We start from the raw sequence: 21,002 nt of genomic DNA on the forward strand, positions 1-21,002 counted from the left end.
TATTTGCTCTTTAACAGTAGAACATTCAGAAGAAATAGCTCACAGTGACAAGCCTGCACAAGCGTATGGAAGATTGTTTATAGTTGTATTAGCTGAAAAAACCTTCCTCCTAGTCTGTTACGTGTCTTAATGTGTATCATCATCAACCTTTACTTGTTTGTGCAGGGCATTTTCTTGGCAGTCTTCGTGTTTGGTGGTGGTTGCTGGGGTATGTTGACAGTTCAGATTCATGTGTATAAGTAGCTGGTAGTGCTGTAGTGATATGTTGTTCTCAATGTTTTCTAGGCAACAGCCGAGGCAAACAATCTTGCTGCTGTGGCTGGAGCAAAAGACTTGTACAGTAAAGGCATGGAACAGGTATGGTAACAAAACTTTCTCTAACTGTGTAAATACAGACCTTCTGATTTAGTGCTGTTTGGTGTAGGTTAGGAGTGTGTTAATGGAGAAAAAGTAGCTTAGCCAGGATTTATGTGTTTTCTGACTCTTGCACAGAGGCTAGGTTTCTGATGCAGTGTATCTATCTGGGATTCTTTGAGATAGGAATTGGTGGGGAGGTGTAGGAATGGGAGTAAGAAGCCACCCGTGGATTCCTGCTGCTGCTCCTGACACATCTTAAAGATTTGTAACATGAAGTGGATGGGTAAGTGAGGAGATGTGGTGTGTCAGGGCACACCTGATGGTAGAGTTCCAGTGTAGTTCCACAGTTTTGAGTAGCAATTGTCTATTAGCTGTCAAATGTTTAGATTAAAATCCTTTTAAACAAACCCTTGAAATACCAAAACTATATATGTAACTTCCTATTTGCTTTTCCTCTTGAAATTAGTGACTTAATAGGTGGACTTCATAGTGTTATGTGAGGTTTTTATCACAGCAAATTCTGAAAGCAGATGCATATCTTAAAGCTTAATGAGACTATACTTATCGTGACACTTTAAATTGGGAGTAAACCAGTGGATGTGATAATGTGCTACAAGCATAGCTCCCCACTAAGCAGGCAAATTCTGGTCTTAATAACTGAAGTAGCTTTCTGTTTTGAAGTTAGAATCAGACCCAGTGCTAGTGGCAGGCTAGGCAGTTTCAGCTGTTAGCAGGCTGAGCTGAGAATGTAGAGGGACTTCTTCATTTGTTTCCATTTTTGGAATATCTCTTGAAATAATTTATGTGTTGTGTATTTGAAGGAAAGAAAAAAAGCCCAGTCTGTTTTCCTGCCTTGACTTTTTATTGGCTACTAAGATGCCATAGTTGAAAGACTTCTGACTTGGAGCACGGAATAAACAGAAACAAGTGTTCTCCTAAACAGACTCGTGTTTCCATAGTTATTTCTCTCAGTACTGTATATTTTTATATTGCTGTAGAGATAAAACACAAATATCTTCAATCAGCTTTTATCCACAACTCCCAAATGCTCTTAATGTGACTCAGCTTTGAAACTTCTGTTTTTAAGAACGAGACAAGACTGGATTAAGTATGGGTATTTCACACTGTAGTGCCTTGAGCTCTCCTCATGAGCCAACATCTCCTGAGTATGCAGGAACACTCTTCCCTTAATGACCTTAAATATAAGGAATAGCAAAGAGCAAGAGAACAATGGCAGTATTTGCCATGGCACACGGTGGTTTTGGTGCATAAGGAGCTCCTCGTATTGCAGTGCTCTGGGGAATGTGGAAAGATGTTTTTAGAAAGTCAGAAAATAGTAACTGTTTTCCAGGGAGCTTTCCAGCTATGGAGAACTGTAATAAACAAAAAGCAGGAAGGTGCTTATTGAACTTGATCGAGGGACAGCTATGGGGCGATGGTGTCAGGATTTTGACAGTGAGATTTGCTTTGAAGAAGCTAGCCAGTGAAGCCATGTGTCTTGTGAGGCAGAAGGAATATGTTGTACTCTGAGAAAGTGTTCTTTTCTATGTCCAGATGAAGGAACAGCAGCAGGAGAAAGTTAAAGTTGTGTTTGAAGAACGAGTTGATGAGCTCTAAGTCTTGCTTTGTGGCAGAGGAGAGGAAGGCTGTAGTTTAATGTCGTATGGAAAGAATCTTCAGTCTTTAGACATAGTCTGACTGTAAGGGACCCAAGGAGTCAGAACTCATCTGAGAGTTCTAATCTGTGTCTTAGGTATGCTGACTGCAGCCCTTATGAGATCACACATCAGTGCTACAGAGTAGTCCTTAAGACTGTAACTATTTTCATACCCATGCTTATTTAGGGAGAGGAAGATGATGGGTGCAGAAATTTGCTGTCTCAAGTTGATCTGAATCAACTGTCCTAGAGGACAGTCTAGGGAAGAACAAGCTAAAGATGCTGTCAGCATCTAGTTCTTGCTAATTTGTTTAGTTCTGGAACTGGTATGTTCTCTGGAGCCTGTGAGTGACAGTAATAAATAAGAAGTTACTGAGTGGGCAAAATCCACCCTGTTTGTCCAAATTCATTGCCAAACCTCTCATTGGGGTAGGTAGCCTGAACTAAAAAGCTGAGGAGAGGGCTTCAGAGTGCTATTTAACCTTTCTCTGCTTCTGGATGTTCCTTGTTTTGCCTCTCCATAACAGGAAATTATAGTGTAATTGATGTCCTCTCCTGCTGGGCTTGCCTGAAGGGGCATAGTAAAAATATCAGTTCTGTTATGTGCTATGGCTTTGTCTATGATCAGACAGTTGAGGCATTTGCTGGTCCGTGATGCAGAATACTTTTAGCTGCTTCCCTTGGAACGGGACTCCAGACCTTATAGAAGAAAATTACAGGATCCAGTCTGATAATGGTTTGAGGGGTAAGCAGCAAGGGGCAGGTTTGCTTTCTGTACAGGACAGATGCTTTAAGTGTTGACACCACCTCTGATTGTTCCTGCAGATTTGTGGAGGAGATAAGCCTTATATTGCCCCATCGGATCTTGAGCGAAAGCACCAGGATTTCAAAGAGTCAGCTGTCAAGCAGTTCTGCTCCGTGAAGAAGATGGGAGGGGAGGAGTTCTGTCGGCGCTACCAGGAACAGCTTGAGGCAGAAATTGACGAGATCTATGCAAACTTTGTGAAGCACAACGATGGCAAAAACATATTTTATGCTGCTCGTACCCCTGCCACTCTATTTGCAGTCATGTTTGCCATGTATATAATCTCAGGACTGACTGGGTTCCTTGGTATGAACTCCATAGCTACCCTGTGTAATCTTGTGCTGGGGATGGCTCTTATATCCTTTTGTACTTGGGCATACGTTAAGTACTCTGGGGAATTCAGAGAAGTTGGAACAGCCATTGATCAGATCGCTGAAGCTATATGGGAACAGGTTGGTATCTACTTTCATGAAAAATCTTTTTCTCAGCAAACATATAAAATAGTTTCTGTTCAGTGCTGTGAGTGAAAAGCTGGTGTAGGCTTAATGGAGAATGCTAGTTTTGCTGAAGGGAAAACTAGCTTAGAAACGTGACTGCTTTCTTCAATAGGAGGGCATACAGGGAATGCTGGGCCAGGAATGTTACAGGCCTTACTGGATGCTTGAGTGGCAAGAGTGGAGGTACTCTTTAAAAATCTAATTAATTCTTGAAGCAGGAAGATTCTGCTTTTAAAGGTAAGTTTAAAGTGTCAGGCTTGCACTGTGGATGAGCTGGGTAAAATAGTTCCAATGGTTGAAGAAATGTGGATGGTTGAAACAGTGCTGCCCTTTTGTGTTTCACCTGATGGTGTGACTCTGGAGGATTTGATTAGGCCTCAAGGAAGATGGCTGATGAGTGACCAGCCAGACTTGCTATAGTTGTACACCAAGTGTCTGCCTCTTCCTGGAAGACTCGTGCTGTGTGTGGTACTTCAGATAGCACAGCTGTTGTGATGGTTGTTAGACGAGTTTCCAAAAGAACAAGAAGACTTGAGTGTCAAGAGTACCAAAGGGAACTTTGTACCAAAGTACAAAGATCTTGTCTGAATGCAGTTAACATAGCTGTCCCACTACAACCAGCGTGAAGATCTTGACCAACTGACCAACTCTTCCAAGTAGCTTTTGAAACATTCCTAGCAGCCACGTTGGGTGCCAGCAAAAGGGAAGTGCTTTCAGAGCTGTTACTACCAGCAAAAGGGCTGGCTGAATTGACCCAGCATGGTACTAAAATAGGTCCTGTGCAGCACAAACAAATAACTGGAGCCTCCTGTGCTGATGCAGTCTTGTACATCTCAAATGACTTTGTTCCAGGCTTTTTGTAGGCAGCGGTGTACTCAGCCTGTCTGTGGCAGCTATGTACGGTTATGAATTACGCTGAAGTAACTGGAGAGAATAAGTGGATTACTAATAAAAGGAGGGAAATGAATAAACGTACTAAATTGGATTACACTGCCTGGTTAGCGGTTAAAATTGAGGCTCTTCTGTGCTGCTGTAGCTTCTTGCTTTGGAGCCTGGAGCTGAAGAACACTGCAGGAGAAGTGCAGGGTGTCAGCTGGTTGTGCAGCGCTCACTACGATCGCAGTACTGCGGGAGGATACGTAGAGCACATGGAGCTCAGTTTGATTACTGGCCTTCCATGAGGAGGGGAAGAACTTGGTTTATGTCAGCAGGAGCTTGTTGTGGGCTAGAGGAGGGCGTTCTCCAAAAGAGTTTGCTCTTTCTGTTGTTCTACATCATTGTAATGGGCAAAGCATTTACAGGTCCTGGTCTGAGTCACTCTTCTTATATCCCATACTCTTTCTATTGACTTTTCTATTGACTTTTCTTTCTTTTCCCTCCATGCTTCAGAGGAATCCCAGGAAGGTAAGAAGCTGCTGGCAATCAGATTTTTCTGACCTTAACTGACTGTACCTGTTGCCTTCTGAGAGCCACGTTTCCTAACAGCTCAATTCATGTTCTAGGTGTTTTTCAAACTCTTTGAAGTCCTTAGATGCCGAACAATTCGCCGTGCTCTTACATCAGTGCCGCGACAGCGACTCTCATCCAACAATAACAAGAAGAAAAACTAGCCAGTATTTTTAACTTTCTTTCTGTATCTGAAGTGTTCACAACTTACACATATAGGACAATAAGCTGGACCGTCTGGGCCGGTCTGCATAAATGCTGTAACCATACCAGACTGATGCTGCATATAGGGTATGGAATTGCACATCCACCTTCTAGGAACTGTAAAGTGGTTTGAATTCAGAGAAATACTGCTGTGTAGGAGGGATATCACTTGTGTTCATAGCATGCGACTGATTTAACCTCATTAGCGTAGCAGCAAAACTCATTTATTTCAGTTCATGCCAGTTTGTGTCATGATTTCAGCATTCCAAATGTTTCCATTATTTCAAGTCACATCTTTTTGTATGGCTTTTTTTTTGTATATTTTATTTTCTTTGGTTACCTCATTTTTTTGTTTCTTTGCACGTTTCTCATTCCACAGGTGTTGAAGCCCATGAGTGATAATTTGGTGGAGGATCATATGAGGCAGTCTGTTAGAAACTCTATCAAAGCAGGCCTGACCGAGCAGGTGTCTCACCATGCCAGACTAAAGACAGACTGACAGTACATCTCCTCTTCAGCTCTGCCCTCTCATCCTAGACATGCTTGCTGTACCATGAGAACTCAATAAAAGAAATATATATATAAAAATAAAAATAAACCAAAGTTTACAATCAACTGTAGAAGTAGTTTAGTGTGACTGGCTTCACAGATTGCTGCCATCACCTGGGGAGAGTAAGTTTGTCAAGTGCTCTGCTTCCGAGACAAACTGGTGCCGTGGAGATGGGGGTGGGCGGGAAGGGTGCGTGTTTTTAAGCATAGTCCTGGTGAACCATATGCATGTGTGCGTTTTGGGGGGCGTGGGGGGGAGGGAACTTCTCCCCCCACCACAACCCCTAGTGTTTGAGTTGATGCAGTGTCTGGCTTACAGTGGGAGCCTGTCCTCTGCAGGAGATCAGGGAAAGGTAGCCATCAGACGCGTAAGGGGTGCTGTGCTCTCCCCAGGCGTACGTAGCTCTACAAACACCCCTTTGCCACCTCTAAGGCTGGAATGCTTCTGTGTATCGAGTTGGTGAAGCCACTTAGAGCCACTACGTTAGATATGCATCTCGCTTTACTGCCTTTTATACCAGTGTTACACAAACGCATACGTTGGTTCCTCACACCGCTGACGGCAGAGTAGCTCGTAAGGGAGGCAGTGGGTCTGAGCATCTGGTGTCTTGCCTTGGCCTTGCAGACCTGGTCCAGAGGGAGGTGCATATCAGAACCGAGCTGTTGTTCTGCAGTTTAGCCTTCGTGTATATACTGTTGCCATTAATTCTACCGGGGGAAGAAATTCCATTGAAAACCGTTGCCTACAGCTACCAAGCAATGAGTTAGGATTGTCTGTACAGCGTGTTTAGTTTTTATTTTTTAAGAAATCACAGATAGGGCATGTATATGAAATATAAATATATAAATACGATTTTGTATCAAAGTTTTGTAGTCTATGGCAAACCCTGGTTCTGTGGTAGCTCAGTGCAGTCCCCGCGAGGGAACGTTTGTGGCTCATGTCAATGTGTGAATGCATCAACAATTTGGAGTTTTTTGATATGTTTGTGATATTGACCTGCCTCGAGCACTGCAATCTCACCCCTTGGGAAAATCAGTGGGAATGTTTGTTGTGAAACTCTTTGTCTTCTGTTGCATTTTAAAGTTATTTCCTGTAATTTATTTTCAGTACCTGATTAAAATCGGTTGTGTATATATGAGATGAAATTCGTGCTTATTTTTAAAAGATGTCGAAGTATGTATTCTACTACATAAACTATGTCAAATACTTATCCTGACGGTTATATAAACAAATTGTCTATTGTACTTCATGGCTTTCTATTCAAGCTGATGTTTCTTTCACGCTCGTCTCTGACAGATGCCATCTGTCCAGGTCCTCCTCCCCGCTCCCTCTTTAGGAGAACTTTCTGCTTTTCTGAAGCGCGCTTCTTGACTTTACCGAGTTGTTTGTCAGCTTCTGCCCTCCAACAACTGTATCGTTCTGGACTCTTGGTACGGGCTCTGTTTTCACTTGACTAAGCTATCAGCTAAAGGTGTTTTCGGACGCGTGGAGTATAAGGGCAGCTAAACAGTTAACTGCTGTAGTTTCAGCTGGAAAATGACTGTGTGCAATAGCTTGTATTTTATTATTTCTTCATTCCGAAGTAGTAAGAATTTCCATCGACGTTTGAGCTGTATCAGGCTCCCCTTTCAGCAGGAAGGGAAACTTACCTGTTTGAACTAAAGCAATTGCACTGTGACTTTTGTACCCTGCGGAGCTGCTAGGGATTGGTGGTCGTTACCTCCGGAGATTAGGGCTCAGCTCCAGGTGAATGATGCTGAAGATGAGGTAGGAATGTTGCATTTTATGCTATCTTCTCTGAATCTGTACAGATTAAATACTGTTATTTAAACAACTTATCGCTCTCGTGCTGAATCTGTTTTTCTTTTTGGTCAAACAACTGAGGAATCACAAAGGTGGCTTGGAGTGCCACGCTTACTTTGTACCTTGATGGAGAATGTAAGAGCTGAGGATCAGAGCTGAGGCCATGCCATGCCCTGCAGTGATGGTGAGCAGAACTCCATGCGGAGTGACCGTCAGTGAGGCTGGAAGTCTTGATCCAGCCTCTACCCTTTATGTAGCAGGAGGGCTGTTTGTACAAAGGTGTGTGTGGTGGGATGGGGAGAAAGGTGGTAGAGCCTGCCCTGAGAAGCTACAAAGCAAAACAACTCAAGGACACAGAAAACAGGGGATAATTGTCATCTTCATCCTTCCTCTGCTGTCTAGTGCTGAAGGCTTGGGTTGCTGATGCAGGGAAGAGCAGTTAGGAATTGTGCAAACCTTGCTGTGGGGTGTTTGAGAGGATCCAAAGGCAGGAAGAGTGAGGGAACAAGGTGATATTTGTTGGGAAGCAACAAGTGTGGGGAAAAGGATGATTGAGTATAAAATGCACTGGGTGTGTGTCAGCAGGTGCTGCAAATCCTGCTTCCTGGATGAGAACCGCAGTGTGACTTAAGTGCCTGAGGACCTCGACACAGGGACTGTGTTGAGAATGAGTACACGGGAAAGCAAGTGCCAGCAACTGCAGAGCCAGGATGTGCTTTGGTGTATGAATCTGGATTAGCCAGCAATAGTTCAGTCTCCGGGAGTATTGAAGCAGCCCCGAGTCTGGGTTGGATGTACATGTTGTTCTCCCTGCGGCAGCCAGAGGGACCCGGTCTATTGTTAGAGACTCGGGGCCACTGAGACCCATTTGAATTGTGTGGAGACTAAAGAGGCCTTGAGCACTGGTTATTGGATGGGTTACTGTCCTGAGGTCAGCACTGGTGTGTGCAGGGGACGGTCTGAACCAGCAGGTATGTGGGGTGATGGGCCAGCTGATGTGCTGCAGCAATTGTAAGGGGTGGAGAACAGGAAACTGTGTCTTATGAACCTACATATCATCAAACTACGGCACTATCTCTAAACTCTGCCTGCTCCTACTTTGGGTTAAAGAAATCAGGCACGGGATATGGTAAAATTTCACTTTTATTGCAAAAGATGGGCAGGAGAAAAGACATTATTTACACAAGTTCCCACCTGCAACCAACTCAAGAACGTATGTCCATGACAAATGGAGGTGGGTCCAAAACATAATTATGGGGGCTAAGGAAAGGTGTGATGAGCACAACTCCCTTGTGAATGCAGACCTTCAGATAAGATCAGCAACTGAAAAGAGAAAGAAAAAGTAAGTATGTGCTGAGTGTGCTGAGAGCTGCGGCCCAGCAGGAAAACACACGTACTGCTGGGCTTCTGTACAGGGGAAGGAGAAAGAGGGGCTTGTGGTTGGGGAACAAAGTGGCAAAACAAAGCCTTTCTTTCAGGTGCAGTGCACCAACCCCACACAGAGGAGCGCAGCGGCAGCCTGAGGCAGGCCTGCACTCACCGTTCATGGGCATCTCATCTATCTGAGTGGAGTAGTACTGCTCGATGTCTCGCAGGATGCGGATGTCGTCGTTCTTCACGAAGTTGATAGCTACACCCTTTCGGCCATATCGACCCGAGCGGCCAATTCTGAGGAGGCAGGAGAAAGAATGAAGCCCCTCTGGAGAAGGGCAGTCCAGCCACATTCCCCTAATGTGAACACCAAGCTCACCTGTGTATGTACAGTTCTCTGTTGTTGGGTAAGTCATAATTGATGATCAGGGAAACCTGAGGCACATCCAGACCTCTAGCCCAAACGTCTGTTGAAATAAGGACTCGGCTGCAAACAGAAGGGGGCAGTCACTGAGCATGTGTGTGAGCTGAGGAGTCGGGCTGCCCAGTGCTGCCAACACCTGCTATTCTGCCTTCCCCACTGCACCTCCACAAGTGTACTGCTGGGAAAGCTGCTCCCGTGCAGAACCACCAACCTTTTGTGATGAGATGTTACAAAAACAGCTCTGGTCTAATATCTCAATTCTTTATTTTAAAGGCACCAACTTCCAGTCTCCTCAGTGAAGCACAATGGGTTAATTCTATGCTTCAAAGTATGAGCATCCATCCCTCCTTGGGCAGTGGCCATCTCCCCTCTCTGAGACACCACAGAAGGATGGATGGGAATCAAGAATTCTGATTTTCAAACTAACCCAGAAACAAAACCCTGGGAGAAGGGACGGTTTAGAGACTTCTGGGCCTGGTTTCTTTGAGGCACTGTAAGACCTCCTGCCTGAGGTAACGATACTGGAAGCAACACTGCTGAAATCACTTACCTTGCACCAGATCTGAATTCTTTCATGATGGACTCTCTCTCCTTCTGTGGCATATCCCCATGCATGGAGGAAACAGTGAAGTTGGCTTCTCTCATTTTCTCTGTGAGCCAGTCTACCTGTGTGTACAGCCAAACAGCCTGGCTTAGCTATCGGCCCATGCCAGCCCAAAGGCTTAGTTCTGTTTGGAGAATGTTTGCACATATGTTCTCGTAAGGACTGAGACTTTAACAAGTGCTCTGGAGTTGAAGGAACTAAATAGTCCTTGCAGGGCATCACCTATATGACAGGGTTCCATGAACCCTGAAAGGAAAGGAATTAAGGGCATTTATTCAGAGTGATTAGACTTTTAGGACCTTATCAGTCCTACTAGTCTAAAAAGGCAGTTGCTGCCAACTATACAAGGTCTGCCTGTAACTTGCTGCCTCCATTAGGCATCTCCTAAAGGCATATTTATCTGCTGTTCTTACCAGTTCTCAAACAGGGAAACAACCAGACACTTTGGTCTGGCCCAGCATTTTCCCCTGTGTCACTGTGCAAATGAGATAACGTGCCCATCTCGTGGCTGCTGTACCTTTCTCTTGGTGTTACAGAAGATGACAGCCTGGGTGATAGTCAGCGTGTCGTAGAGGTCGCACAAGGTGTCAAACTTCCATTCTTCCCTCTCCACAGCCACAAAAAACTGCTTGATTCCTTCGAGGGTCAATTCATCACTTTAGGAAAGAAGAACAGCTTTAAGACACTGAGTGCATACAGTGCAGCTAAAAGGGCTGGATGCTCACGTGCCTGTTTCAAGTGCTCTGGGGACTGCTGGGTCTACAATCAAGTTCCTCTATGAAGTCCCTGGAGAAGACTGCTCTAAGAAAGGCTTCAAACATGACCCACACAACAGAGGGCTGAACTTAGCAGCCTCTCTGTGCTAAGCAGACAGCTTCAAAGGGAAACATTTCTGTTCTCGCTTTTACATGCAAACATCTGGGCAGAAAGAGACTGAAGTGAGCTAACTGGGGCAATGTGAGAGACCGGGCAAAGGTGTGAGGCCTTTCTAGTCAAGCTGCCTACATTTATTCCTCTTGACCCCCTGCTGAGCTCGAGCACATAAGGACCTGCTGCAATGCCAGACATAAGCTGTGCACCTAGGGCCTTCAGGGCCAATCAGCTTTAAGCTTTCTAGCCATACCCCATAATATCAATAGAAGACACCTACAAAAGTCTAATGGAGGATCACAGTAATTGAGTAGGAATGAAAGATGGGCTTCCAGAAGAGATAACGGTACTTGGGAGGATGAGGGAAGTCAGACTGAGCAGCAGCAAACAGAAACGGACAAGGATAAAGGCAGAGAGACAAGGTTGCTTCTGCTGCAAAGCGCAACATGAGGATGTCTGTAAATACCTGTTTGAACTGCGGTGCTGGGAAGGAACGTGAGTAAGACAAGAATTGCTCTTCCCAAGGAAACTCACTCACCGTTTCACCAAGATGCGAATGGGGTCTGTCATGAATTTGTTGGTCATCTCCAGAATTTCATGAGGCAAAGTGGCACTGATCAGCACCACCTGCGTAGCTGGAGGTAAATATCTGTACACATCATAAATCTGCTCCTTAAAACCTGCAAAAGGAAATCAAATAGCACTGGGAAATCGGCACACCTTCCTCCTGAATATCCTTTCAGTTTAAGCTGGAATTCAGCAGCGGGCCTACGCTGTAAAAACACCGAGTGTTTTATGGTACAGCCAGTGTCACCCATTGCTCATCTCTACCCAGTTCTCCCAGACCCAGCACGACATGGCTGTGTTGCACAGTACAATACAAAAACCTGCACTCCAGAATTTGTAACTACTGGAAAGGACACAATAACTAAATTAATGAAGCAAAGCATATTAAGTTGTTTCCTACAGCCTATAATATAACTGTGATTGCCTGGCTTTGGTAAAACCAGTTGGTTTTAGAACCAGGACCACTGACTGAGACGATCTCAAAGAGGTAAGTAGAGAAAAGCAGGAGGGAGATCAATATTTCACCTTTGTTGAGCATTTCATCGGCTTCATCCAGCACCAGCATTTTGATAGCACGAGTCCTTAAGCTTCGTCGCCGGATCATATCTGTAAGATTTCACTTGGTAAGATGAAAAGGCTCAGAAAGCAAGCGGGCCTACACTGCTCCCAGCCACTGCCAGTGTATTTCACTGGAGGAGGGACTGGCACTTCCCCTGCTGCCAACAGAGACTGCTGTTTGGTGATGGAAAGGCACAGCCAAGTGCCACAGCGTTCCCCAATACACCCTGCAACCAGGGGCCTGTCTCTGCTGCCCTGCTAAGGAAGCACAGGCTACAGGGAAGCCGAGTCCGAGCTGTGGGATGCTGTTTGCTAACTGCACACAAGTCTCACAGAGCAGCTGCAGCCAGATGCCAGAAATGCAACGTGCTACCTCAACTTTGTGTCCAGTGGGCAAATCTACTTGCTGTTTGTATGGCTTACACATGGCTTTGTGCATCTCCTTCATCCTGTGACAAACCTATCTGCTCTTACAGTTGCTCAGAGCCACCCTGTTTGGCAGCTACAAAGTTGCTCTGTGGTTGTTATTATTAGTTATTTTTGTCTCTGTGTTCCCCTATTAGTATGTATCCATATAACGAAGTCCTGCTCTGTTTCAGAAACCCATAACTTACAGCTTGAAGGCTGACCCTATCCCTGTGCCTGCTGCCAGTAACAGGAAATAAACAAACTGTCACGTTGTGAAACTAGATAATAAAGTTGCACGTGCACTGATTTGACGAAGTGCTAATGAGGGTCAGTGCAGAGAAAATATGGGCCTAATCTTTGTCCCTACATGGGAGAGAGATGGATTTGAAGGCTGGACTATTTAGTTGACTATAAGGAAGTGGACACAAAAGAGAAGGCTCCAGGAAGACCTCACTGCAGCCTTCCAGTAGTAGAAGGGAGCTTATAAGCAGGAAGAAGACAGACTTTTTACGTGGGCATTCTGCTTCTTGTTTTGAGACTCAAACAGACCCAGCTCCTGTCTCCTCCACAACACTGAGATCATTCCAGGATTAAAATATTATCACCATTAAAAATATTGTTTTTTATGGCACGATGTAAAGAACCACTTTGTTAATGAAAAGCAGGGATAAGTAGGCAATCCTAATTCTTTCCCCAGTGTTTACTCTCTCATCACTTCCAGCTACTACTACAGTGAATTTACACGTTGTTGCTCTTTATCACTGCACACATTAATGGTATCACGATAAATGCAGTTTCCATGCTATTCCAAATCTAAATGCATTACATTTGCAGGATGGTCCCATGGCTCAAATGAAGGCATGCAGCCTCCCACATCTTACCAAACACCCGGCCTGGAGTGCCAGCAACAACGTGCTGTCCATAGTCCAGCTTTCGGATGTCTTCACCCACGTTGGTCCCCCCGATGCAGGCGTGACACTGGACATTCATGTAGTCTCCCAGAGCAAGAAGACCCTGTTTTGACATAAATAATGAATGAAATCAACTGAGCTCTTACGAAATCTGTTAGTTATTAAGTCACGTAGGGCTGAACAGCCACATGGTATTTTTCTAGAGATAAAAGCACAAAGACTTTTTCTGTTGTTCTCCAACCCTCCTCAATGGCAGGCTTTCACAGGCTGGGGATCTGCTTTATTTCCCATGGATCACAACTACTTGTAAAGTTTGTACTTAGAAATCCAGGTAGGAATATGTAAAACATCAGCCTGCTAACTAACCCGTCCTGTAAGGACGAATGGATATAACACAGATGGGAGAAACAGCCCTCCATTAGGATTTCTTATTCCATTCAGGAAAACACATTCCACTGAAAAACAAGAGTTGCACTTCTAGCTCTGCTGGGGAATCTGCATCAGTCCTTGTAAGTGCTTTATGGGCAGTGATTCACATGTTCCTACCTTCTGAATCTGCACAGCCAGCTCTCGGGTTGGTGCTAAGATCAGTGCCTGGGTCTCGCGAACCTGTTGATCACACGGCAGTTCATCACATGGCAAGTACAGTGCAAGCAGAAACAAACAGAATAGAGCCCACAGTTCCCCGAACTGTCCCATCTGAAGGATCGGTGGTACAATTTTGCATTGGCACACCCAGAAAGCTGCTCCTGCATGGAGCGCTTACACATTTATAGCCCCTTACATTAAGTTACAAGACTGTGCTTGAGCAGCCCTTCTCTGGACAGCTTGGTTTTTTTCACCCAACTGCTGAGATCAGCCAATCAGAGCACACAACGTTTGTCAAACACCCATCAGTCAGAAACCTGTGTCTGACCACGCAATGCATGCCAGCTATTCAGATGGAGCCATGAGGCTCTCAGAGCTGTCTGAGCACAATTCTGACTGTTGAGAAATAGATTCAGCCCTCCAATGAAAGCAATCACAGAATGGTTTGTGCTGGAAGGGCCCTTTAAGACCACCTCGTTCCTGCTATAGGCAGGGTCACCTCCCTCTAGAGCAGGCTGCTCACAGCCCCATCCAGCCTGGCCTCCAGGGAGGGGCATCCACAGCCTCTGGGCAGCCTGTGCCGCTGTCTCACCACGCTCACATAAAGACAACCGCCTCTTTCCAGGTGCGGCCTACCTGTATGTCCAGGCACTGCAGCACGGAGATGGAGAACGTCGCTGTTTTCCCCGTTCCCGACTGTGACCTGCGAACAGAGTTGCAGTGATCGCTCTGCCGTTCCGGAGGAGGCGCCCATCCCGCTCCCACAGCCCGTCCCCGCGGCCCACGTACTGCGCGATCACGTCTCGTCCCTTGATGATCTGCTTGATGGCTCGCTGCTGGATGGCCGACGGCTTCTCGAACCCTGCGGGGACACGGCCGTTACAGCGCGCCGCCGCGCATGCGCGCCGCCCCCCCCATCGCCGCCATTTTCCCCCCCCCACAGCCCCCCTCCAGCCGCCGCGGCCTTCCCGCCGCGCACCGTAGGCGTAGATGCCGCGCAGCAGGTCCTCCCGCAGCCCCATGGTGTCGAAAGTGGGCGTCACGTCCACCTCCTCGCTCGTCTCGAACTCCACCTTCGTCATGTCTTCCTCCTTCATGATCCGTTTCCGCGCCGAGCCGGTGGCGCCGCCGGAGCCCGCGGACCCCGACATGGCTCAGTCAGGCCTCGCCGCCGCCCCGCCCGCGCGCTACCACAATGGCGCGGCCGCCGCACACACGGAGAACGGGCGCCGCGCATGCGCGGGAAGACAGACGGAGGTGGTGGGCGCGGAGCGCGCATGCGCGGTGGGCGGCAGGAAGGGGCGGGGAGAGGAGTGCGCATGCGAGTCGGCCTGCTTGGCGGGGGCGCGCGTGCGCAGAGGCACAGTGGGCGGAGAGGGAGGTGTGCGCAGCTGGTGGGTGCCGTAAGTGAGGTTGGGTGCCGTAAGTGAGGTCTGGGTGTCGTAAGTGTTGTCTGGGTGCCGTAAGTGAGGTCTGTGTGCCGTAAGTGAGGTCTGTGTGCATGCGCTGTGCCGTGGTGAGGCCGGTAGGGTTGGGTGTAATGTTGGGGGTGGGTGTCGGTATGGGGATGGGGATCTGCCCTGTGGTACGACCTGCGGGAACAGCGTGAAGCTGCCTCGAAAAACAGCAGGAGGGGAGCTATTTTAAAGCTGCTTTAAGCCGTGTTCCTGTGGCTGGTGAGCTCCTATAGCAACCCAAAGTTGTGTTCACTAAACCAAACGAGGCTGGGTGCTGCAGGGTGCGCTCTGAGGGGCCGCAGGTCGGTTTGTTCAGCCATACGATCTTCTCTTTGCAGCTGAGACTGCACTTCATGGGGTGAGCTGAAAGGCAGGAAACCCTCTTCGTGAAAAAGATCCTGATTCGTGGCCTTGATCTGCAGCTTCTCAGAGGTGATTTGCATTAGCTTTGAATACAGAGCCGTAAGTCATTGCCAGTTCATTTCTGCCTGATGTTTCTGCAACATTCTGGAGCGAATCCAGGCACAAGTCCAGCTGTCAAATCTCTGTTTCCCCCCCCACCCAAAAATAACAGAGAATTGCTGAAGAATGGGTTCTGCTGAGAACAGTTTAGATGAAGGTGCTGTTCTTCACAGGGGGCTGGTTTAATAGACGTTACTTGGTGTGGTGAGTTGGAGCGTTTTCTGCTTGTTCCTTGTAGGAGATGATCTGGATGTCACCCTCTGTGTAGTGTCTGAATGACCCCCTTGGGAGCTACTTGAGTACAAGTGGGAGCAAACCCTGTGCTGGTGCTGGGGGACAACAGTGTAGGAGAAAAGAGCTGCTAAGTCTCGTCTCTTTACTGGGGGGCAAAGTAAAAGGGAAAAATCACCCTGGTTCTAATACAGGCTTCAGAAACATTGACATTACTGCACATCTTGTAACTGAGGTTGTCACCCTCTTTAGTACATCTGTGTTTTCCCTGTTTGGTGTACATTATTTCTTCATAGCGCTTTTAATCCCAAGGACTGACAAAGCAGTTGTAAATGCATTTGAAGTGCTTTAATGCACTGAAGTGGAGGAAGAAAGGCTTCCTCCAAACCTGAAATGAAAGTAGTGCTCTTGGAGGCATTATCAACTCTGTGTTGGCTTTCTGGTAATCACGTTCTTTTGAGTCAGCTTAGCTGAATCTCACTTAGCTTTAAGTCAGGAAGGGCTAACCTGACCTCAGCCCAATTTTAGCTTCTACATCAGACTAATATTGGCTGTCTTGACAGCTTTCAGGTGACCCTCTGATTCCCTACAACTTTCAGAGTTGGTCTTTCTGTGGATACTGAGTTTTCATCAGTTAGCAGGGAGACCAAAGTGCTGGGTCTGTGGCTCCCAGCTCTCTCCTTATGGCTGCCTTAGAGGTGGCTCTGGACATCTCCAGGCTAGCTTCTGGCAGCTTGGTGTTGTTTTTAGAACTTTATCCAATATCAGTGGGGGATCCCTGGAATTTTCGTTTTGAAAGATATCAGTTTTTTTCTCTGCCAGTTTTGCCTCACTGACTTAATCCTGTTACTTTCTTCTCTTGGTGTCAGAGGAGAGTGAGCAGAGAAGCAGTCCATCATTCCTGCCAAGCTGTGTAAGCCCACATCTCCCCTTCAGCACCAGCAACTGAATTGGATTTGCCAAGCAAGCCTGAATTTGTCGTTGCCATCTGAGCAATCTGGAAGAACTCAGGAGATCCTCCAGGTGCATAGCATTACCATATCTGGTGGTGGCAGGTGAAGTGAGCAATGAGACCTTCTAGCAAGTGTCTCTCTGGGGTGGAAGAATTGCTTGTGGGCAGGTTTGTAATGGGAGGGTGAGCTTTGGCCACCCCAGGGCTGGGGGAAGTCGGGGGTGGATGCTAACTAAGGCTGTTTTTGAGATGGGAGGCTCTCTCTTGAGAGTAGTCAGGTGGTGTAACCGTGAAAGTGTTGTTGGGAGAAAGGAAGAGTGATTTCACTCAGTGCTTCTGTTTCAGAAACTGAGTAGCAGCACAGAGGAGCCAGGCAGAGCTGCCTGCAGCCTTGGACAGCACACTCATGGTCTCAAGGAGCGGGCTTCAGCATGCAACCATCACCTCCTATGCATACAAACTCCAGTGCCTCAAGTAAGGGTGCTGCTCCTGGTGAGGGGTAGAGGACCTTCATTGGACTGCAAGAGGTGTCTCTGAATGCACTGCTTACTGTGTCTGCAGAAGCTAGGTGAGGCAAATCTCCAGAGAGAGGGACACGGCCAGACTGGACTTGGAGAAAGCAGAGAGACGCTGCCTGCAGCTCAGAAGGGAGTTGGACAAGCAGTGCATTGCCCTCAAGCATAGCCAGAGCAAGCTCAAGTAGGAAGGGTTTTTTCGGTTGAACAGGGAAAATGGTTTTCTTGTGGGTCCCCACTGTCTCTCCCTCTTATCCCAGTCCCCCTTTCTGACTATCTCACTTGTTTGGACATTGTGTGAGTGGCATACAAGTCCCTGAAGACCCCTTCTGTGCACTTCACTTATGCTTCCTGTATCCCTCCAAGCAAATTCTGCCTTCTGCTTTTAGTGGGGTGAGCATGGATGCCTGGACCTCACAGTAATCTGAGAATGTGTTTCAACTGCCCTCAGACATGTTGCTTATCTGTTCCAGGGATGCTCAGATTGAAATGGAGGCAAAAGAACTGCTTTTGCAGCAAGCCATCAACCATCAAGTGAAGCTGGAGGCTGATGCACGGTTCCTCCAGGGCAAAGAGGCCACCCTTCATGGGAGACTGAACCTCATGATGAAGGTAAGTAGAACTACCCTGAATTAAATGTCTTCACTCCTTCAGAGGAATCAAAGCAGAAGTGGTGACAAGGCCAGATAGTTTGTCTTGCTTTTGCTAGGAAGGGCAGGATTTTGTGGAGAAGTTGTGAGTCACATCCATACTACACAATTAAAATAAGGATCTTATTTGCTGGGCAGGACATTATTGAACCCTCATGTAGTCTGTTGAGAAAGATTCAGCCTTTAGTGACACCTGAACTGATGGCTGAGACTAAAATTGTGCGAAGGAACATAAAATAGCAGAGACAAAGGTGTGCCCATGCCTGAGCTATTATCTTAGAATCATTTGAGTTGGATGGGACCTTTAAAGGTCATCTTGTTCAACCCACCTTCAGTGAACAGACACATCTGCAGCTTGATCAGGTGGCTCAGAGCCCAGTTCTGCCTGACTTGGAATGTCTTCAAGGATGGGGTATCTACCATATCTCTGGGCAACCTGTGCCAGTGCTTCACAATCCTCATTGTGAAAAAAAAACAAACACTTTTTTCTTTTTTCCAATCTAAATCTCCCCTCTTTTAGTTTGAAGCCATTTCCCTCTGTCCTATCACAGCAGACCCTACTAAAGAGTCTCATCACTTCTTTCTTGTAGCCCCCCTTTAGATACTGAAAGGCCTCTACCAAGTCTCCTCAGAGACTTGTTTTCTCCAGGCTGATCTCCATTCAGGCACTGAGCCATTGACCACCACTCTCTTGAGTATTCCCAGTCACTGAACACTGAACAGTCCACCCATCAAATCCATTTCTTTCCAATTGGGAGAGAAGTCTGGACAGATGACATCAGTTGATGTAGTTATACCATCACAGAAAGTGACTGGGTTGATAAGAGAGGAGTCAATGTCTCCTCAGTGTACTGGCATAGACAAGATAGTTCTGTGAAGCAGAGGTACAGACAAGGGCTGTCTAGCTCTTATTCTATAAAACCTCTGCCTCTTTCTGTTGTTTGTTGGGTTGAGCCAAACTCTAGCCCATGTGACGTGTATCAGCTCTGTCCTGCCCAAAGTGGGGTTTCCTGTGAGCAGCGCTGTGATCAGCACGCTGATGTGCTAGTAGTTCTGCAGCTTCCCACTGAGGGCCCATAACTGATAAACTTTTCCTGCAGTGTGAAGACCCACAATGCAAAGAGAATCTTCTCTGTTTTTACTGCAGGAGAACACACAACTGCAAAACAAAGTCATGGAGATGGGTGAGAAACTGACAGCCTCTGAGAAGCTGGTGTTGGAGCTTCAGAAAGAGCTCAGCTTTGTTGTGAAGGACAAGGTAGCCTTTGTTTCTGTGTTGTGGTTCAGTGGGGTCTTCTGGAGAACTCTTCAAAAGGTTAACTTTTATTTTTCCCTTTTGAAATATGGTTTATTACAGCTCAGTTGTTGTGTTTCCCCCCTGCCCCACTTTGAATTCTCCTGCGTATTAGTGACAACCTGGAAAGAAGATTTACTGTGTCTTAATTAAGGCCTTTCAAGGTTTGAAAGGAGGAAATTGCAAGTGTAGAAAACTGTACAAATCTGAAGTTTTCAAGTGTGAATTGGATGTTCAAACCATTTCTTCTTAATAACTGTTGAATAAAGGGTTTGTTCTTGTTCATGTTAGTAGTTGAAGCTTCCACTCCAATGAGGAGCATGGAAAAAGGGAAAGAAAGGGATCTGGGAAAGAAATGAGTCAATGTTGTTGGTAGCTGATTTGGGGAAGCCAGGCTGTCTGTAGTTAGGTGTCTCTGACTTCAGAAGAAAGACGTTCTTTTCCCTCTTTCTGCACTTGATCCATCCCACTGGTGTCAGTAGGAGCCATTTTCTGAATCTAGGGCTTTAGAACTGTGACTCTCCAGTGATTTTGTAGAGCTTTTGTCTCTCCATTTGGAGAGGTGACAATTTCCTTGATGTGAAGTGTTTCCCTGTGCTTGTTTAGCTGGACCAGGAAGAGCCTCACAACCCAGAGCTCCTGAACCACAGCAAATACTTTGCAGAGATTGTGCTGGAATACGAGCGGCAATGCCAGGTACAAGTGGGCAGCTCTGCAGCAGTGCTGTCATGAACATACAGCTGTCACCTGCACATCTTTGGTTGCTTCACTCTGTGGCAGAGGATTGGGGCAGTGGTGAACAAAGTGTGAAGGGGTGGGTTTCCTTCTTGCCCTGCTCAGCAGCCTTTGGCAGAGGGCAGGGCACAGCTACGCCCCTAGTAAAGGAACCTAACATCTTGCTCCCACAGCATGCAATGCTCCGTGTGGTGGTTCCCCTGCCAGGTGGGGGGAGTAGGGGTGGGTCATAAATTACACCCTTCCTCCTACCCTTTAGCCATGGACTGTTTTGTGTGGGAATCATGTAGTTCCTTATATAGAGGCGGACCACTGCAGGCTCTGCTGTAAGCTGTTTTCTCTTGAATGGAAAGAGAAAGCTGTGCTCCTTTGGAATGCATGCCGACAGCTAAATTCTTCTACCTTTTTGTTTTTCCCTTTCTTTTTATGTTCACAATCCTTACAAAACTACTGGACTCTGCTAGAGAGTCAAGGTAAGCCTATCCAGGTACTTGGTGTGTGCATGGTCCAGGCATTGGTGTTGTGTGTGTTGCTCCTCCTTCTCAGTACTGTGCTGCTGCCCAGAGCTTTGGCACTCTGAGATGTGAGCACAGCCTCTGTCACCTTTCTCTGGTTTCTAACTGATGTGTGTCTCTTGCATGTTTTGCATTGCTGGGTGTTCTCTCTGTTGGATCCTGTGTGTGCAGTGTCCTGTGTTTATTGTTTTGTCTTTGTTTCCAAGTGCCACGTGATTGCAGAGAACCACCAGGTAGGGATGGTGACTTAACAGATCTCTTCAACAGAGGATAAAATCTGTGCATTTACAGCAAAGCCATTGGATGGATTCAGCAGATAGCTCCCCTTGAAGCTGTAGCTAAAGGCAAGCATGCTGAAGCACTATCCAATATAGCAGTGCTCCAGGTGGCACCAGAGGGCTGAAGATGCTTGGTGCTGTAATTCTTCCTAGGGCTGAGCTGTCCCAGGGTTGTCGATATAAATGCAGCTGGATGGAGATGCCTTTGGCTTCATCCTGCCATGTTAAGCACCCAGCTGAATCCTGAATGCTGGCAGCCTCTGTCCTTCTGTCTGCCCTTCTGTTTAGAATTG

The 21,002-nt window shown here is 46.7% G+C and overlaps 3 protein-coding genes across 7 annotated transcripts in view; 2 read left to right on the plus strand and 1 right to left on the minus strand.

Moving 5' to 3' along the window:
* ATL2 (atlastin GTPase 2) overlaps positions 1-7,352 on the plus strand; it is a 37,364-nt gene extending 30,012 nt beyond the window's left edge. For 2 of the 3 annotated variants that reach the window (XM_072332033.1, XM_072332035.1), the window contains exons 11-14: positions 286-357; positions 2,840-3,271; positions 4,706-4,720; positions 4,819-7,338. In XM_072332033.1, coding sequence (XP_072188134.1) covers positions 286-357; positions 2,840-3,271; positions 4,706-4,720; positions 4,819-4,926 — 627 coding nt within the window. In that variant the 3' untranslated portion in view covers positions 4,927-7,338. Of the gene's footprint in view, positions 1-285; positions 358-2,839; positions 3,272-4,705; positions 4,721-4,818 lie in introns of all 3 variants that reach the window. The other variant, XM_072332034.1, reaches the window with a different exon arrangement.
* Positions 7,353-8,444: 1,092 nt separating this feature from the next.
* Positions 8,445-14,898, minus strand: EIF4A3 (eukaryotic translation initiation factor 4A3). Its single transcript, XM_072331606.1, has 12 exons — positions 14,600-14,898; positions 14,410-14,482; positions 14,257-14,323; positions 13,579-13,641; positions 13,003-13,135; positions 11,681-11,761; positions 11,127-11,268; positions 10,236-10,374; positions 9,665-9,780; positions 9,070-9,177; positions 8,860-8,987; positions 8,445-8,642 (listed from the first exon to the last, which is right to left on the minus strand). The coding sequence occupies exons 1-12, from the start codon at positions 14,769-14,771 to the stop codon at positions 8,626-8,628; spliced, it is 1,239 nt and encodes a 412-aa protein (XP_072187707.1). The 5' UTR covers positions 14,772-14,898; the 3' UTR covers positions 8,445-8,625.
* Positions 14,899-15,101: 203 nt separating this feature from the next.
* Positions 15,102-20,078, plus strand: LOC140250383 (ninein-like protein). Of its 3 annotated transcripts, none has more exons than XR_011903156.1 (8): positions 15,102-15,145; positions 15,416-15,509; positions 16,640-16,793; positions 17,068-17,196; positions 17,284-17,421; positions 17,711-17,849; positions 19,035-19,145; positions 19,788-19,896. XR_011903156.1 is itself a non-coding variant. In XM_072333080.1 (8 exons), exons 6-8 carry the CDS (start codon positions 17,727-17,729, stop codon positions 19,911-19,913), a joined length of 360 nt encoding a protein of 119 aa, XP_072189181.1. In that variant the 5' UTR covers positions 15,175-15,296; positions 15,416-15,509; positions 16,640-16,793; positions 17,068-17,196; positions 17,284-17,421; positions 17,711-17,726; the 3' UTR covers positions 19,914-20,078. The 3 variants fall into 3 exon arrangements, 1 of the variants encoding a protein (XP_072189181.1); XR_011903155.1 differs by lacking the exon at positions 15,102-15,145 and adding an exon at positions 15,175-15,296 and having other exon boundaries at positions 17,284-17,630; positions 19,788-20,078; XM_072333080.1 differs by lacking the exon at positions 15,102-15,145 and adding an exon at positions 15,175-15,296 and having other exon boundaries at positions 19,788-20,078.
* Positions 20,079-21,002: the final 924 nt, after the last annotated feature.

The sequence above is a fragment of the Excalfactoria chinensis genome, chromosome 3, assembly GCF_039878825.1.
Source record: "Excalfactoria chinensis isolate bCotChi1 chromosome 3, bCotChi1.hap2, whole genome shotgun sequence".
Classification (NCBI taxonomy): Eukaryota; Metazoa; Chordata; class Aves; order Galliformes; family Phasianidae; genus Excalfactoria; species Excalfactoria chinensis.